Source organism: Notothenia coriiceps, unplaced genomic scaffold, assembly GCF_000735185.1.
Source record: "Notothenia coriiceps isolate Sejong01 unplaced genomic scaffold, NC01 NC01_scaffold00037250, whole genome shotgun sequence".
NCBI classification, from domain to species: Eukaryota; Metazoa; Chordata; class Actinopteri; order Perciformes; family Nototheniidae; genus Notothenia; species Notothenia coriiceps.
Window position 1 is genome coordinate 15177079 of NW_011369951.1, and position 19480 is coordinate 15196558.

General features: G+C 38.6%; 2 protein-coding genes across 3 annotated transcripts in view; one reads left to right on the forward strand and one right to left on the reverse strand.

Annotated features, from left to right (window-relative positions):
• psmd14 (proteasome 26S subunit, non-ATPase 14) overlaps positions 1–4410 on the reverse strand; it is an 11413-nt gene extending 7003 nt beyond the window's left edge. Inside the window, exons 1-5 of the mRNA XM_010796463.1 lie at positions 4294–4410; positions 3164–3219; positions 2672–2743; positions 2442–2561; positions 2173–2243 (exon numbers count right to left, since the gene is read on the reverse strand). Of these exons, the coding sequence (XP_010794765.1) occupies positions 2173–2243; positions 2442–2561; positions 2672–2743; positions 3164–3211 (311 nt within the window). The 5' untranslated portion in view covers positions 3212–3219; positions 4294–4410. The remainder of the gene's footprint in view (positions 1–2172; positions 2244–2441; positions 2562–2671; positions 2744–3163; positions 3220–4293) is intronic.
• A 5604-nt stretch (positions 4411–10014) lies between these two features.
• Positions 10015–19480, forward strand: part of rbms1a (RNA binding motif, single stranded interacting protein 1a) — a 12118-nt gene continuing 2652 nt past the window's right edge. Inside the window, exons 1-10 of one of the 2 annotated variants that reach the window (XM_010796464.1) lie at positions 10015–10379; positions 12379–12539; positions 13981–14039; positions 15155–15246; positions 16343–16500; positions 17068–17147; positions 17263–17363; positions 17785–17834; positions 17928–18018; positions 19144–19191. In XM_010796464.1, the coding sequence (XP_010794766.1) occupies positions 10329–10379; positions 12379–12539; positions 13981–14039; positions 15155–15246; positions 16343–16500; positions 17068–17147; positions 17263–17363; positions 17785–17834; positions 17928–18018; positions 19144–19191 (891 nt within the window). In that variant the 5' untranslated portion in view covers positions 10015–10328. The remainder of the gene's footprint in view (positions 10380–12378; positions 12540–13980; positions 14040–15154; positions 15247–16342; positions 16501–17067; positions 17148–17262; positions 17364–17784; positions 17835–17927; positions 18019–19143; positions 19192–19480) is intronic. The other variant, XM_010796465.1, reaches the window with a different exon arrangement.

Sequence of the window (19480 nt, forward strand, 5' to 3'; positions counted from 1 at the left end):
GGTTACGTATGATAAAGACGTGTTCTTTCAAATAAGTTGCTTTATTAATCTGGATTTATACACTTAAAGAGACATCTTGCAGGGTTTTTTTTTTTTCTACATTTACTTGCTGAATAAGACGTGTGTCGTTTCGAAAATAGTTGCACTATTAAATCTGGAATTTACCTTAAAGAGCACTTGGCCCAGGTTTTTTTTTTTTCTACATTTATGCTATACCTTGTTGAAGATACAATAAAAAAGTGAATGTAAGATTTCGATAATGTTTTAACGAGACCATAAGGGCTAGGATAATTCCAGAAAGGGAAAGGGAGCCATTTTGAGCTCTGCTCTAAAAACGGCTTTTTTTTAAGATCATACCGTCAAACGCGTCATCATCTACACAGGTCACCAGAAGGGGACACATCCTCCGCTCTCCTGACCTCGGGTATAGTTAGTAGTTGCGGTTGAGGTTGCAGCGGCTTGTGCTTTTAGTGACGCATGGTATTTTTTCGGTAGTTTACATTGTAATTCAGCCATTTGTAATCATGGTGCAGTATTCGTGTTTGTGGCAGGTTGCACCAAACTCAGGCCTGTCAGCGACACGAGTCACACGTTTCCCTCACCGGGAAAAAGGAACAGGAGCTAGCGTTTCGTTCCTGGGTGCGTTGTGCATCCACCTCCCCTGCAGCACATACTCTCCACAGCTTTATCAGGAAGACCGTAATTAGTTACCGTAATCTTTCGGACTATAAAGGCCGCGCACTCTGAATATAAGCCGGCAGCAGCTAAATTGAATTGATGTGTAAGCATATATAAAGCCGCACTGGACTATAAGCCGCAGTGCAATAGTAGCTACAGAACATGACTGTGCTGTTGTAAACTGTACTGTATCAGCGTAGCGTTTCAGACACACACATTTTCAACTTAAAAACTTAAACGGTGCGATCCCAGCGCACGTAGCGCGGCAGTGATCTACAGCAGAGTGTTTTCAAGCCAAGTGTACGGGGAACAACAGTCCCTCGCTCTCCTGTAAGTCTGGTCTGTACTTGCTCTGATGTTGTCCTGCTCGTACGTCACTCATGTATAACGCGGTTCCACAATTCATTTACCTTGCGCGCTAACTGTCTCACTCTTTTCCGGCACTCGCAGCGACGTTCTAGGTCATGCGGAGCAGCTCCGTATTAATGTAGATGGTGTGGGCTTTGTCCAGTGGCGGGAGTATTGTTTGATTGAATAACCGACAGGGTACTGCCATAGAGGCCTCATTAGAGTTAAAAGGTGGTGGACTGTAACCTGTTAAAATCCATCAGATTTAGGAGTCCCCTAGGGTACCGTTACTGTAAAAAATCCATAGATTAGCCCGCACCGTTATATAAGCGCAGCGTCGAAAAATGGGGAAAAAAGTCACGGCTATAGTCCGAAAATATACGGTACTTCTCCTTCTTCCCGCCCCCTTTCGCGCTGCGCGCTCTCTCTCTCTCTTCCCTCCGGTACAACGGCACAACCATAAGACCGTAGTGTAGAGTTGCCATTAGGTCAGCGGGGTTCGCCAAACTTTTCAGCCCCGCGACCCCCCAAAAATAAACAGTGCCAGAGACTGGCGACCCCCTGGGTGCTAGTGAATTAATTTCAGAAAAAAAAAAAGGAAAAAGTTTGAGAAACACTGCGCTAAGGGATTGTCAAAAGAAAAAAATGTCTATGCAAACGTTATTAATTAATAATAAATTTTAAAAAAGAAATTCTAGAAAAATATTTATCCATTTTTTTCTTCTATTTTTTTTTCTCCTTCATAATTATAAGAGGTTGTGGTCCGTCATATATGCCATTCGAATATTCATGTTCAACCTTCTTCTGTGTGAAACTTAGCATTGGGATCCATGTTTTATTAATACGTTACACGCGCCGCTCTCCCCTTGTGTCCCCCGTGTTACGTCACACGCAGGGAGGTCACGTGCCGAGGCTTTTTTATGCGGAAGTGAAACATTTCTTACAAACACTACCGCCAGATGTCACTGTAGTGTATATTTCTGTATATATTTTTTTGAAAATCTAGTGTATTCATCATTTTCCTACACATTTATTCACAGGTGTCTTTAACCTGGAAGTTGCTCTTTAAGTTGTTAAATAATGTACACATCACTGACAACGTATTTTTCTAGTTAATGCGACAGTAGGTTTGTGATGGAGTTTTACCTTCCAGTCTGCTTCAGCATGTCCAACATCTTGGCTTGGAACACCGGGTCCACTGCTTCAACACTCACACCCTGAGAGGTTAAAACGTTCATTTTGTAATAAAGCGCCAAGGCAGATGTGAGCCCCATACACTGTCCTGTATTCAATTGTCCTAATCAGCATGCATACATACAAGGCATTTAAGGCACAACTACATATCAAACAAGAATAAATCAACTTTTAAATGACATTATAAGGGGCATAACCACAACATGAAATAAAATACGCACTGTTCCTGATTGGGGCATGGCAAACACATCGATCACTCGCACTGTGTAGTCGTCAACAAATTCTCCCAGCATCAGTCCCATGACCTCCATTGGTACACCAGCACGTCCATGCTTCAACATCTAATGAAGAGAAACAACAGAGAAAGAGAGGAGTTTTATTTTAAATACAACAAATTAAATGTATAACCATTAATAAAAGTCAATGATCATTGCAGATGATGTGGGATTACCTTGAGGAGAGCGAGAGAGGAGATGTAAACCTGCTCTGCCGTGTCCACAGCAGGGGCATCTGTTGGGGGGCCCTGAGGGGAGGAGCAGAGTTTATTTGAGGCACTTGCTTAGATAATCACTACAACCCTACTATTGTTTAGAATTGTAATTTGTGTCACGTATAATGCGTTTGCATTGATATGGTTTTATTCACTGCATAACTAATATAATTGAAATTACTTGTCTGGCCCACAAATATTCTTTAACCTATTTTAATTATATTAAACATTGATAAATGTATGCTTAAATGTAGTATTAGGGTATAAAAGTTGAATGCAACTAAGGAAAACTAGTTAGATTTTAAACCAGGCTGCACTGGGGACATCTTTGGACTTGGAGCAGCAAATCTAAAAAGGTAAACAAGCACGGGGCCCAGGACTAAATTCTGCTGAAGTTCTGATAGAAACCATCAGATGTTTGTATCATTGTATGGACAAATCAAACTGTGTTACCTGGCCAAGCCCTGGCATTCCCCCTCCGAGCCTCAGCAGCCGGTCCATATCGAAATCTGATGAACAAACACAATGAGGTCATGAGTTTTCCTTAAAGTATACAGCTGACAGACAATCTGCAATTATTAGAAGGATAACTTTAATTTTCACAAGACTTTAGAGAGTAAGAAAATTAATTTTTTCAAAGTGCATTTTAAAGAAGGACAAATCCGTACAAAGATTTCATGGCACAAGCCAGAATTAGCTTGTTTCTTCTTAAATATAGTTTCATAACATGTAGCTTGATAAATGTCAAATACCTCACTCACTTTACTAAACAATTAACTAAATGTGTAGCTATGGTGTAGATTCAAGGTTTTATTGTCATATGCACAGACAGTAGCTAGTGCTGTTATAGTAGTGAAAACCTTAAGCCCCAGTCTCCTTCAACAATGCAACATAAATAAAAGACAAAACAATAGAACAATACAAATGCGGTGCAAAAAAAACAGAAGAGAAATAAAATAATGACTTGTAAGGTTAAGGGTATGTCGTATGTGCTAGGATTTGCTTTGGTTTCTCTCTTTAAGTAAAATTGACAGGTGTGTTGTCCTAGACCTCATAATGACAAGCGTTTCATCGGGAAATCCACAAATAAGACGAGTTCCCTAAAATATGTTTACATTATAGCCTAGTAGATTGGATATTATATTGGACATACTTATATAAATTCTCATGATTTGTGTATTTTAAGTCCTGGTGCCGTTTAATTCATTTTAGAGACATTATGGAGTATTTTAGGACCCAAATAAATCGTAAATATAATGTACGTTAGCCGCTAATTAGCTTCAGTTGGCTAATTTACCCGTAGTCACGCAAACACGGTATAAAGGGTCCGACAGCATCACAATGATCTAACATTTAAAGTATCACTTCTTCTGTTCAGCTAAAAAATTACAAGTCAATTTAGCAAACGAGGGTCTTTAATCGCTCGGTACTTTAACATGCAGTTAGCATTTAGCTTGAAGTTAGCTTATTCATGCTATGCCTCTGTCATCACGCACAAGAAACACAGCAACAACGACCAACACTGACTCCATCTCACTGTCTTTTATGAAGGCTACTGGTTTTGAAGATATAAGTCTACTTGCCTGTTGTCAGATATTTCGGGTTTTTAGAAAAGTCTGTGTTTCTCTCTTTCTTCAGTCAAGTCAAACCAACAATGAATCAGCCAGATTCCTGTCGTCCTGTACAGAAACTACTTCCGGCGCACGGATGATGTGTTTTGTTGTCGCCCGACTGCTAACTGCAACACCAAACACAAGGGGACGCCACTGTCATAAAACTATTAACTTGCACTATTTTATGTCATAAAGTCTGAATTAATTTGCATTTATTTGCGTGATTTTCCTCTTTATATATAAACTGGTGTAGCCTGAGATACATGATTTACCAGTGGTGTAATGAAATAGAGTACATTAACTGTGTAGTGTACTTTTGAGGTAGGCTACTGGTACTTGAGTATTTCCATGTGATGCTACTTTATATTTCTACTATGCTATAAGGCAAATATCATACTTTTTACACTACTACATTTATTTTCTCACAGTACGTATTAAAGCACACAATATGCTATGGTATAATGCAGTCGTGTAGCTACAAATTACATAGTATTTCAAGTATCTACATTTTGTCCACATTGACCAACAACAACACTAAAATACTTTTAAGAAAAACAGGGTAAAATAATAACAATAATAATATAATACTGTGAATGGATCCATTCTGCATAACGAGTACTTTTACTTTTGACAATTGAAGTACAGCTTATCATTCTTCTATTATTGTACATATTATTCTGAAATGGGAATTGTGCAGAATGAGTGCTTTTACTTGTTGTTCTTTAAGTTAACTTTTGTACTTTTACTTATGCAAAATGTTGGAATCAGGACTTTTACTTGCAGTGGAATATCTTAAGTACATAGTATTTGTGCTTTTACTTAAGTAAAGGATCTTAGTTCATCTTCCAACACTGCGATTTACATTGCCAACGACTGCTTTTATGTAACTGCTGACACATGTTATGTTATGTATAATCTACATATAACCTGTTAAATGTTTGACCTATTTTTCATTCTGTTTTAGAACTTTTTTAATAATATGTGTTATTTATGTTTTGTTTTAGGCACTTTATATATTTGTTCTTTATGTATATTTTGTTTCTTTAACATTATGCTCCAACTGCTGCACAACCATAAACTACAGGATACAACATGTTATACATTAATTTATCCCGTTATATATATATAGCTTATCTTATATCACTGGTTCTGTGTTATGCAGTTCTCTACAAATATGCGCTTTAAATTATGTGTCTAAAGTACGGTTTAATTTTATATAGCAGTGAAACATCTGCAGCCTTGAAATTAGAAACATAAGAAGAAGTTAAGCTTTAACATTGTAATAAAACAGAATAAACAATAACATGTAACATAACAGTTTATCTTGATACTTATAATAGTGTTTCTGTAAAAGATGACAACAGTCTGGAGTTTACCTTAGGGTTGATTTCTTCTTTTGGGTCTATGCCTCATTATTTATTTATTTTGGTCGAACATGCTTGAAGTCATTGCACTTGTTATTAAGAGTATGTATAAAGTGAAATATCTTTATAGCTAACATAATGTGCTTTATTTGTTAATAGTTTAAGTGCATCAATGGATTGGACTCAACGGATATATTTAAATCAATGTAAAGATGCACCCTGACTTTGCTTTCTAGCACTTCCTGTACTGGTGTCATTTCTGTAAAAAAAAAATGATACAGCATCTCTCTTTCAATCCTAAAACGAATGAAAATGGCTGTGATGTTTGTAAGGTTTCTCATATTTCAACATGCAAGCATTTCATTATTCCCTGAGGAGCCACAAACTATGAGCGAAACCACACCATCACAGGACTGAGAAAAAGCAGCTCTGTATGTCTTCAAGTGTTACAGCTAGACAGCTGCCACTCCAGCAAAGGAGCTGGGACAATCTCCACCAGTAGTGACTGGTTACAGACAGCTCACCTACAAGAATTTCAAATTCCCTAATTCCTCAGTGGATGAGGAAGGGGCAGATAATCATCCACATTCCTCAGCCCCTCCCTCTCCCCACCCACAAGACCTCTCCCCACCTCAACACCACTCCGAAGTCGTAACCAGGATGTGCTTCCTTGACGTAGGTTTGAAACATTTCTATGGCCTTTGAGATCCAGCCTGAGTGAACCTATGAATATATGTAATAATAATCAGTTAATAAGGTATTATTGGAAATGCAATTGGTTGGTTGATGTTTACATATACCCTCCTTACAAAGTAATGTGTAACATAACCTATCCAGTTACTTAATCGAAGTAATCCTACTTGTTAAACGTTATTACTTTAACATTAGTTTTCTAACATATTCTTAAAGAACATAAACTTGAACCAGACAGTTTAGAGCCTCAGTATATTTAACACTTTATATTCTCATACGTTTATTACTATTTTTTAAATGTAGCTTTGTTAAGATAGGAACAGACAAACTTGATCAATGTTATGAGCTTTTATCTATCAACTACTTTTTCCTCATTAATTGTAGCCTATTAATATTACATCTGATTTTAGAAGTAATTCTCTATATAATAAACGTTTGATTGCAATCTTGACACTTCACCAATAAAGGATTTGATGTAAGCAACAACTTGTTCCAAGCCAAAACAATACAGGAAAAACTGTCATTCTCTTTGCTCCAAAAGTAGACAAAGCGTGCATCATTATTGCTGACTGGGTTATCTCAATGAATTCAGCTCTGCCTGTGATTGGTTGACTTTTACCCAGTTGTACAATTTGAAACCTATTCACTTTGTTGCTCGAAACAGAGAGGCAGCTTTTTGATAAATTACCCAGACAAACAATGGATAAATGTCCCAAAGGCCACATATCAATCGAAGGATTCAATATTTGATTAATTTGAAGCTGAGCTGGTTAAAAGTACAATGCAAAATGATACAATGTATGCAGCTTGAATGCAAAAAATAGTGTATTTCCGTTTAAATCCTATATAAAATCTAACATCCCACAAAAAGGGCAGTTTACAACACATTTGATCAAATGGATTAATCAAACAATAACTCCCAAACTGGGTGACAACAAGCACAGGAAACCATCTAAATACTACTGCAGCTGATTACTCAGATAGGAATGATTGGACTTTTCAAGGAACATCAGAGGTAGTTTGTAACACGACACCAGCATGAAACCGTAATCCAACCAGCGGAGGAAATAAGCGAGAGAAATGTGATGCTTTAAGAGGTTCCCAGCACCCTGATGGGATTTGGACTTAGGCTCGCTTTATAAATCTCCAGCAGGATGGCTGCTAGGGGCAAGCACTGCTTAAGTGTTCATATGTGAATATAAAATGAGTTTAATCAGATAACAGTGAAAGGGAAATGTGTACCTATTAAATACAACATCTCTAGGACCACACACATGTCTGTCTAGCTGTAATTCAATTACATTTGTTTCTCTGCTGCATCTTTACCAATCCGTTTATAGTGGTTAAACTGCGTTCCCTGTGATGCACAGTCTTGGTTTAATTTTGCATGGCTATATTTGTTGCCCATCATTCGACTCTTCCGTCTAATTTTCTGTCATTTATGTATAAAATGAAAGGCCAGATTTCACCCAAAAATAGAAATACTGCATAACAGCTGTGTATCATTTTATATCATTTAGGTAAAATCTTTTGTATGGTTGCACTGCATGCCAGTCCAATTCCTCAATGAGGTTTGAAGAGTGTATGCGTTGGACCATAAGGTATTATGTTGTTGCATTGTAACTTAAGTTAAGATCACTTACTCGATAAATTAACAAAGAAAGACCAATATTTGCACGACAAATAGATTGAATCATTATTGTAAAAATATTGAGATATCAATTTGCATATTTCCTAATGATTGTATCATCGTCGGTTGCTATCCTGGCTCCAAAATGGTGGAATGAGCTCCCCATTGACATCCGGACAGCAGAAAGCTTACACATCTTCCGGCGCAGACTAAAAACTAATCTCTTTCGACTCCACTTCTTAGAGCAATAAAATCACTAACAAAGCATTTATACTAACAAAGGACTAAAGCCAGTTGAGTAGCACTTGAAATGTTTTGGCTCTATGAAACCTAATTTAATTTTATGATTCTATTTTCTTCAAGTTTGTATCTTCTTGGTCGAATGCACTTATTGTAAGTCGCTTTGGATAAAAGTGTCAGCTAACTGTAATGTAATGTAATATATTCTGTTGACTGCTCAATAATATTTTTTGTAAACTGTAAGTCTAAATATTGTTATAGATTGTCCACAAAGAATTCATTTCTAATGGAGATGTACCATGTCCTCATATGACTCCATATTCAACCTCGATACATGCTGTACCAACTGAAATGTATCTGTGGCATTGAGTATTAAAAACTGTACAGAAAGTTGGTATCACTTTGCATTTTTGATCATAAAATATGTCATACTTTACATTATGTTCATATTAGGGTCTTAATTCAAGTATCAATGAGGCTGCTGTTTGACACAATAACAAAACAACGGTTGAAACATTGTATTGTTATAAGACACTAAAAATCTCTTTATCCCGAGAGAGAAAAAGATGATGATCTTAGTGTCTTCCAGTGCTCGCCCTGGCTCAACCTATCAAGAGAATTACGAAGCAAAATACCTAAAAACACAAACTTGCACACAGGCTCTGAATAAAGAAAATAACTGGTTTGATTGATTCCATTGAGGGGGTTGGCCTGCTCTAATGAAGGGGGATGTTCCTCCATCTGGGTGCAACAACTAAAAGCTTTTTGTAAGCCTGTGTCTGATGAACTGAAATAGGTCTTGGAGGTCAAACATGGGAGATCAGAAATGTAGAAAGATGGTTAGCGTATGTTAAACCATTGACAGCAAACCCCTAATAAGCAACATTTGACCAGAAGCTTTAAAGCTTTAGTTCCTGTTTTTGTTCATCAGTAAGCACCGAGTTATTTGTGTTTGCAAAAATGCTTAGTTTACACTTTATCAAACTGCATATAAGCAAATCAATCTTGTGAATGCACTCAAAAGTGAAAAATATCAATGCCTCTTTTGATCGATATATTCACCAAGGAGTCAATGTGTTTCTACTTCACCATTAAAACCTTTTGTCACATGATCTACATATGTAGAGCATATATAGGCCAGGCCTAGTATGCCTAAGAGAACTCGTTTTATTTTAAGTACAAAAAAGGCATGTTATCTTTAAATCTGTGTCCTTTATTCTTCCCCAGTAATTCACTCTATCCCATAGTTGGGATTATATAGGCAGAGTGTGACCTCCAGCTCAGGCCAGTCCCTGCTTATATTTCATTGCATCCTGATTCTCTGACATGTAGTGTGTTGGATGGGGGGAAGGGTAGGAAGAGGAAGAGGGTGTGTGTGTGTGTGTGTGTGTGTGTGTGTGTGTGTGTGTGTGTGTGTGTGTGTGTGTGTGTGTGTGTGTGTGTGTGTGTGTGTGTGTGTGTGTGTGTGTGTGTGTGTGTGTGTGTGTGTGTGTGTGTGTGTGTGTGTGGTTGGAGGAGGAGGAGGAGGAGGAGGGGGTGAAGAATGCTTGGTATGTGCGGACGACAACAACATGAAAGGCGACGAGTGTTCGGCCCAACTGATTGTGAGCCTACAAATCAAACGTTAAAACACTTTGAATGCGATTATAAAAAAAAGCCCCAGACACCAGACGTCTATACGTGCCTTTGTTACATAAAACAAACCGCTAGTGCTAGTTGGTAAGAGGCGGCCACGCAGTTTTTTTTGATGTGGAACACCCTGCAGAGGCGGAGATGGTTTGGTCTGTAGTAGGTGGGACTGCCGAGCGGTCTGCAGCAGGACGTCGTAGATCAATGAACCGGACCGAAGGCTTGGTCCATCGCCCGGTGTGCATCTGACTGTATAGATGTGTCAGTATACCTATGCAGGACCAAGGCTTTATTTTTTACTATTAAGCAGCCCTTTCAGTATGCGGATGTTTTAAAAACGACTGGCTATTTCACAGGCTTCGTACACGGCTCGGATTCCGTCTCTAGTGGCTGCTCGTTGCGATTTTCTTATTTGGAAATTAAAATATATCCCATCTGTAACCTCCAGGATGATCTTTGCAAACACAGGCAACCCGCTGAAGGCAGCCCCTCGCAAACAGGTAGGCCACAAACACACACGTCGGTTTATTCTATTATAATTATTTTTATGTATTTTATTTCTTCCTCCCAACCCCCCTACACTCTACCCCTACTCGAGAGGCAGCATTTGAATGTACAGACTGATATAGATGACATTGGAAATCCTTTATGGCTTTCATATAGCACAAATGCGGGTACATCTCGTAATTTTAGTTCTACATTTATTAAAGGATATAGGAACAAATATATAGACATGTCAAACGGGAAGCTGATCCTCTGATAGGCTGAACGGAGAGATAAAACCAGCTGCTGACCCCATCCATAGCTCTACAACCGATACTTTCATTATTGTGTCCATATAACCTTGTTTGCCCAGTCACTCACCCCGTCTGGTCAATATGCATGACGGTTATTGTAGTCCATTTTATTGATTAATGCATTCTGGGTGAATCCAATATGAGAGAGAGTGTAATGTAATGTATGTCAGTCAATCTGCTGGGGTCAACTGTGCTGCCTGTATTGTCGTTTTGACCTCTCAGGTGAACAAAAAGGTAATTCAGGGTTGTGGCCCTTTGCTTTCCCATCACATCCTCGAAATTCAGATGGAAGATGGGAATAGAAAGCAAGCAGGCACAGAGGTGGGAAGCAGCTGCTATTCCCACCTCTGATGGTGGTAATGTGAGCCTTGTTTCAGATGAATTGGAGCCTGCAGCTTTTATGAGATCCCAAATATCAGCTGAAACTGAAATATTTATTCATCAGAAGGCACAGTATATGACTTTGAGGGCAGTAATCTGAAACCAGCCACATATGAAACCCTGTAGGGAAGTGGTGAATGAGTTTTAAGTGTAGGCGTAATGCAGGTTTAGTCTGCTATAAGGTGTGATGATGCCTCGGTGAAATGTACCACTGTAGCTGCCCTCTAATGGAGTAGGCGTACTGTCTCTGAGGACTGATGTGAACCCTTGATGGTCTCAAACACAGTTAGCATTGTAATTGCACACCAAGAAAAATGTAAGGCCTCTGCTTGGAGACACAACAGGCCAATGGTTACTGCCACAGCGATCAATATTTCATCTATAAAAGAAGCTGCCGTGAACATTTATCCATCAAATGACCGTGGAAGGATATCTCAGTGATTCCTGTTGGCATGGCTGTAGTTGTATCCATCCCTGGCTTTGGCTCTTGGAGTGGATTGTCCTTTGGTTATGGACAGATGGTGCGATTCTGCCATGCTTTGTCTTTGATCTGATCTGGAGTGGGTTTGGGGTGGCTGGGAGCTATTTTAATGAATGAGTAAGGGGAAGGAAATGCTTTGCATGATTTGGCTCACAAGTATGAAGAAAACTGTAGGCTTGTGATAAACACTATTGCAGGATGTACGACGTGAACGCAGATTTAATCACTTTGTGGTTCACAAAGGCCCACATACAAGATTAGGTATTTGTTATATGCTATGGTTTACTACCTTTTTACACCATCCTTGAGTTTAAAAGTCAAACTCCCCTACCACTCAAACACCGACAAAATAAGTATTCAGATGCTTTAGGATTACTCTCATCACAGTAAAAGAAAAATGATAACATTATATTTTTTGACCCATAGGTCTGCTGCTAATCTCAGGTATCAATACATGACTGTAGTTAATTATTAAAGCACTGCCTTCTATTTTAAGCTCAGCATGTGTTTTTTGTTATAAACATACAAAATGATTATGTGTATTTCACATTTCTCAACAAAATAAATAGAAATATTAAGTACAGTATTTCGAAATGTCACTGGCCCATTACAATGGAGGACATTAGCTGTCTTGGCTAATATGGGGAACAGTTTGTATTATCTTAACAATATTACAAGGGATGACCTTTAATGTAGCATGATAATAAAATAACAATGTCTCTCTGGTCACGCACTCTGTGTTTCTGCATTTTTGTTTCACTCAGATGATGAGATGTTCTTGTGATCACTGTTGACCTGAGTTTAAATTAGATTATCTAGCTCCCATACCCTTCCTAACAGTGGGTTTCCTGTGTGCAGTCCTACCCCATGACTCCGTCCAGTCCCAGCAGCAGCAGCAACAGCAGCAGCACAGGCCTGGAGCAGCTCAGCAAAACCAACCTGTACATCCGCGGCCTGCCTCCCGCCACTACAGACCTGGACCTGGTCAAACTCTGTCACCAGTGAGTACACAAACATGGACAGTATAAGCGTAACCAGTATGCTAATGTGTGTGCACACCAGTGTTTTGTCATTGATATTCTAGTTCGCTGAAGAGTCAAAGTGTGCTGAAGATATCACATACCAATGTCATTCCAGCCTGAATTGATTATGGTCTCTTACAGGACCATAATATGTACCAAAATACAGTTGTTACATTCATGTTGCAAATTCAAGTCAATGAAACTATTAGGTAACAATAATAATACAAATATATATATATATTTAATTATTTCACTGGCTGTGAAATTCAAGTTGCAAATTCAAGTCAATTAAACTATTAGGTAATAATAATTCAATATATATTATTTAAAGGAATGTTTCATGTGCTGTAAATATGCTAAATATGTCCAGTTTAAAAAAAAAGAACATTCATCTGGGTTGCAACAAGGTTTGGTTAATCCCAACAAATGTCTCCTCGGATGTTTTTCTTTCCGATAGGTTTCATTATTCTTAAGAAGAAACTTATGGGAACATGTTCAGAATCAAAAGAAATATTTAAAATGTAAAAGACCATAGACTAAATAGACTAAATTGACATTTGACAATAAAATACAGTCTGCCGTTTTAGTGCCTCATTGTTGGCATTAAAAAAAGAAAATGTTAGTAAACCATAATGTATTCTGACACATAACATGTTCCCATCACCACATCCCTTTAAACAGACACATGGACAATTCTTAGTTCAACCGTGGTATGTGAAGCAGACTGCTAAAATGATTGTTTAAAAAAAAGAAAGAAAGTCAAGTCAGTAAACATGTCCGATACCTGATACCATAGGCTTCATTGTGAGTGGTTAGTGTGGTGGATGCCGTAATTAGTGGAGTTTTGTCTCCTCTCTTTCCCTCTGAATCACAAGCATATGGAGCGAGGCATTCACCCATGTAACCAGCAGCTGCAGCAGCTGTTTGTGTCCTGTTTGCTTGTGTTTTGTTCATCTTCCCAATGGTGTTTGCCAGCACAAAGCAGAAATGAAAGTGCTTTTCATAGCAACAAGGTCTGAATGGTGATGTAAGCTAGGCATTCAGTGTGTATGTTGTGTGTGCTCGCAGCCTGTGTCACAGTTCAACCTTAGTGTAAAGTCAAAGATAAAGCAAAACCTGAAACATTCGTTTTGCTTGATTTTAGGAAACATGAAGGAGAGCGGTGATGTTCAGTATGTGTCTCTGAAATACGACCACATTTTGTATTTTAATCAATATTTCCTTTTCTGCTTGTGTTGAATTCTATTTTTGATTTGATTAAACTGTAATGTCCTGTAGATATGTATAGAGACACTTGATATTACCAATACACAATAAGAAGTCCAGGCGGTTATGAAACGTTCTAAATATCACCAGTCTCACTTCTATATATTTCTGAAGATAATTGTTTAAAGTAACCTGCATGTTGATGTGTGCACAGGTATGGCAAGATTCAGTCAGCAAAGGCAATCCTGGACAAGACAACCAACAAATGTAAAGGTCAGTAAGGATACTACCACTCCTCATCACTTATCCGGGCTGCACATTTAGAAAATAAATAAATGTAGCAATATAACTTCAGTCCTCAGTCCTCCAAATCTCCAATGCATGTTCAAGAGCTTATTTTCATCAAGTATCACACCAGGGTTTTTGCATGTCGAACTACCTTTTGATGCTATTTACTTATATGTCAGCACACTTGTAAACCATATAAAAATAACACAAGATTTTAGATTTGAGAATGAATTTCCAAACCTTCTATGCAGCTCCTGGTTTTCATTTTTATCCATAGTGTACGAATATTATTTTGCGGCAATTTGATACTTTGCCTGGGTAATTCACCATTGTCAACATGAATTGTGAAGGTGTCTGCTTTTATTTATAAAAAATATTAAAAGCATTATATATTTGTCAAACTGGTTGTGTTGTTGCATGACATCACTGCTGAAAGTGTGGCTTGATTCGCAAAGTCTGCAATACAATGCAACGAAAGCATAGATTTGAATGAAACAAAAGCAGATTATGATGGATTAACTAACTCAAGCAGATTTACAGTCTCTACACACAGATTTTCACACTTAAAGAAATGAATTGAAACCAGTGAGGTACTGGGTGATAGGAAAACACATTAAGAAATCAGAAACATCATGGTAGGCTTTGGAAAATGAAAAGAACGCAACGTACGTGTTCTTAAGTCATACATCTGGTTAAACATTGGTGCCAGTTTGGTTCTTAAAGGAATAGTTTGACTTACTGATGGAAGTCGCTGTGCATAGCAAAGGGAAATGTACAGATTACACACAACAATATATAAAATGTTAATTAGTGAGCTGTATAGTTACTCTTAGACAGATACGAGAGTTGTATCAATCTATTTATATAACTCTTGGGAATATAATAAATAACTATTTTTCAAAAATGTTTACGAAATCACTAAGATAACAATTTTGACGTGACTGAGCATTTTAAATATATGTTCTATATATTTACACTACTTAACAATAAATATTAATAAATATGATCTATCACTCTGTAATAGTGACACATTACAACACAAATAAAATATGGTGCTTTTTTCATTTATGTTAATACTACCATCCTTCTTCCGACTACAGGTTACGGCTTTGTGGACTTTGACAGCCCGGGGGCTGCTTTAAAGGCAGTCCATGCTCTGAAGACCAGCGGCATACAGGCCCAGATGGCCAAGGTGAGTTGGGTGTGTGTGTGTTGTGTGTGTGCTTCTTTAATTCACACATGTGTACGGTGTTTGTTAGAGTCTGACATTAGACTGGTCACGTGACCTCAGCTGACAAGCTGTTCTTCCCGTGACCCCATTTACTTTCACTGTAGAAACCAGATGTCACATCCCTCCCTGCCAAATAACCTGTCAGTCAGTGTGACACATTACACACAGGGCCACTAGCCCACACACTAACACACCCTCCTGCTTAGGCTTGGCTGTAGAGAGTGTAGAGATGTTTTTACCAGTATTATTACTATGTCACTGAGTGTTAACAATTATCGTTCATGCATACTGATGTAGGCATTTCTGCAGCGAAGCACTGTAGCAACAGTACTGCTGCTGTAAGCCATTCTTGATCCTCTGTGACTAATTCAAAGTAACCAGTTTTTCATTTTTCCAAAATATCTTTAGATCCCAAACAGGCTTTTTCTGCATCACATGTGTGATTTATGTCATAGTGGAGAGCAGTGGAAATTGAATCAGTTAATTTCCTTCGGTCCCTTTCCCAGCCAGGCCTGTGTGGTTGTGCTTAAACTCATGGTTGAGAGTTCATTGATGAAAGGTGCTCTCAGGGGACCTGCATCTCGCTGCTTTGTTCGGAACAAACACGCAGAGCACAGTTTGTGTGTTGTGGTAGCTAGGCTACGCTGCTCTCCTGCTGTTTCTAGGGAAGACCGTAGAGGCGCTGAGCTGCTGCTCAGCTCAGATGAAGTGTGTATCTGTGGGTGGGTGTGCACACAGGAGAGCTCATTAATGTTTGTTCAAAGTAATGTCTTCTTCTGACCCTTAAACCTAAATAACAAACCATGTTCCATACAGACACATTTCTAAGCAGAAAATAAACATCCATCAGTATTTAATGTGTCAATGAGGAAATAGCACACAACCACCATAATCTCTAGTTTATTAGCATATATATTTATTGCAAATGAGTCTCCTTCATGAGTAATTGTTTTTGTATTTCAGCAGGCTTCTCTCTCTCAGGTCAAATGCGAAATATACTATAAAACACATGACATTTAATGAACGTCTTATTTCCCATCTTCTTTTCTGTGAGCAGCAACAGGAGCAGGACCCCACTAATCTGTACATTTCCAACCTGCCTCTCTCTGTGGACGAGAAAGAGTTGGAGAACATGCTGCAGCCCTTCGGCCAGGTAGTCTCCACACGGATCCTCCGAGACTACAGCGGCAACAGCCGAGGCGTGGGCTTTGCCAGGTCAGTCACAGAAGATTGAATATTAAATCAGTTGTAGAAAAAATCGTTCAGCTTGATTATAAACTTGTGATGATGATTGCATTAAGTGCATTAATCAATGGCTCCATGTAGCTACTGTTCATGCACTTTACAGTCAAACGTATTACTGTATAAGCCTTTCTGGAAGTCGGCCCTGTTGACTGTAGGACTTCTGTTTTTACACTGCTGTCAGTGAGGTAATGATAGCAAACAGTGTACATATTAATACACATGAAGGTTGTGTTTGTATTGACGTTTCTGTTGACGTCATTGTCTCACAGCATCTTACATTTCAATGCAAATGAAAAATGTGCTACTGTTTTTACAAGTAAATAATATTACCTCCTGTCCCAATTCATATACACACAGCCATTTGTGAGTCTTCGTCTACCATGGTTTGTCATTCATAATTGAATGAGAATTAAATGAGGAGGAACAATTATTCTCAAACTATCCCATTTTGTGTCACTCCTCACAATAGAAATTCCAAGTAGATCGTCCCCGTGTGATTTTGTGATGATTCATTGCTTTATATTTCTCCACTGTCAGGATGGACACCACAGAGCAGTGTAATGCCGTCATCTCCCACTTCAATGGAAAGTTTATCAAGATCGCTTCTGGAGCTATGGGTAGGAAAGAATTTCACGTTTCTGTTCACTCTTGCTCAGATGAAAACTGTGGAGGTGCTGGTGATGGATTTCTGAGTGACGGTTAATTTGTTGTTTATTCGTGCTTTGCCCCCAGCTCCCTCTCAGCCCTTGCTGTGTAAGTTTGCAGACAGTCAGAGGAAGAAACATGCGCACAGCGGGTTTATTCCCAATGGACAGACAGGAGATCTCAGACTAGTATGTATCTGCTTTAATACTTTTTAGTTTTTATTGCTGTATTTGTTATTATATGCAAGTCTTTTTACTATCAAATCTTATCCCCTTAGTTGTCCACTACAGAATAAATAAAGTCACTGGATACACATGAAAAAATAGCGGCACAAATAGTAAATCTTGCCTTCTTTTCCAGGATACATTGTGAAGAATGTCAAGATAGTGATAACAGTTATGGTGTTTTTACATCTGTACACCACATTATGAGCAATTTCCTCGGAATTGTACAGTATAAAAAATGATAAATGATAAATCAACTTGCTCCCATTTAAACCCATTATAACGAATAAATTGTTCAGAGGCACTGATTTGTTTCGTATTTTGATAATATAGTAGTAAAATACACATATGTAACTTCTAATTATTGTTTATTTCCTTACCTTAGGGTCAAATGACTCTTACCTATGACCCCTCCTCAGCAGCTATACAGAATGGGTAAGTCACATTACATGTAGCAGGTCATGGCACCATTTTTTAACTAAATAAATATTAGCTGAGCTTTCATTTGAAATACTGTGTGTTTCCTAGGTATTATCCTTCTCCATATCCAGTGAGCAACAGGATAATGGCTGTGCAGCCGGCGATGTCTCCCTACATGTCTCCAGTCTCTGCTTACCAGGTACTGCAGAAGATCCTGAATAACTGAATTGATATCCTCTTTCTCTCTTCACCTTCTCTTTGCATTTGATGTATCAGTTATGGTGGCTTGTAGTTTATTTTTTGATTGTGTGTGGGTTGTACAAGTGCTTTAGATATAACAATAGGTGTTAAAGCTGCCCTGGGCCACTGCAAACTGTGGCAGCTCAGATTGCCTGTGGATTTATATTCAAATCCTTTAGAAATGGAAGAGTTTGGTAAACCAGAAATCATGTAATATGACACTATGCCTTCTAGAGTAAAGTGGACAAAATAACCTCATATTTGCAGCAGGTACATCTTCTCTGAGTCACATGTTACCTAAATTGGGATGTTGCTCAATGTTTTGTAATATTTCTTATGGACTCAATACTTTCTTTTCATCAGAAGCAAGATCCTTGCTTGTAATAAATGTGCACAAGTGATGAAGCACTTTAGAATAGAGCCCTCACCAGGTGTTCTTCAGTTAAATCAACGACGTGTTTTGGACCTGTCTTCAAAGCCTTTCTGCTAGACTTTCCTGTCATGTAGAGACTTGGTATTTAGCTCTTAGTAATAAGCTCAGAGGTTCTCTTTCTGCGGTTGGAAATGCCCTTACATTTAATGAAACACCTGCAGGTTCGATTCTCGACCTTGCACCTCAAGGCCTCTGGTTCTGTGAACACTTACTGTATGAGCTGTCTTGTGTTTGAGGCAGGAGTTTTTCATACCAATCCATAACTAGTATCGACGTCTCACAAAGGATCACCTTTTCACTTCGATAAAGGGGGAAGGTTCTCCCCTGCAGGTTCCCTTCATGCCCAGTGTGATCTCTAACAACACCAAGTAGGATGATAGAGCAGTTTAAGTTTTCGATCAAAAGCTGAACACTATTTCTGGATTCACATGGTTGATTAAGGTCCCTGAGCAGAAATAGTGGATGGATGGATACAGTATATGCTATTTCAATCAAAAGTTACATTTAGAGTTGTTTTTGGGGAAAAACAATGGTTATTAGGATTGTTAAGTTAGTTTGTAACATAAAAGTTTAATTCCAGACAGGTCAATGACTCTTATTTTCCATCTGTCTCTTGTTCTGCCTCTCCCTTCCTGTCTGACCCTCCATTAGGTACAGAGTCATTCTTGGGTACATCAACCATATATCATGCAACACCCGGTAAGTTAACAACGGCATTTGCCCTTTTTCTTTTATAGACCACCTCCTATTCTGTGTACAGGAAATGGGTGTGTGGCGGCGCTGCAGCTCTGAGCTCAGTGTTACTTTAATCAGGCCGTTCTGCTGACACAATTAAACCAACATCGTCTAAAACTTCCCCAAATCTAGGAAAAGGCCAGAGCTGACACCAGTTCTGGGAAATAGCCACTGTGTATTAAACGTTGTATGTGTGTTTGAGTGTGTGTGTGGAAGAAAAATGGGAACAACTAAAAAGACATTCAGCCCCCCC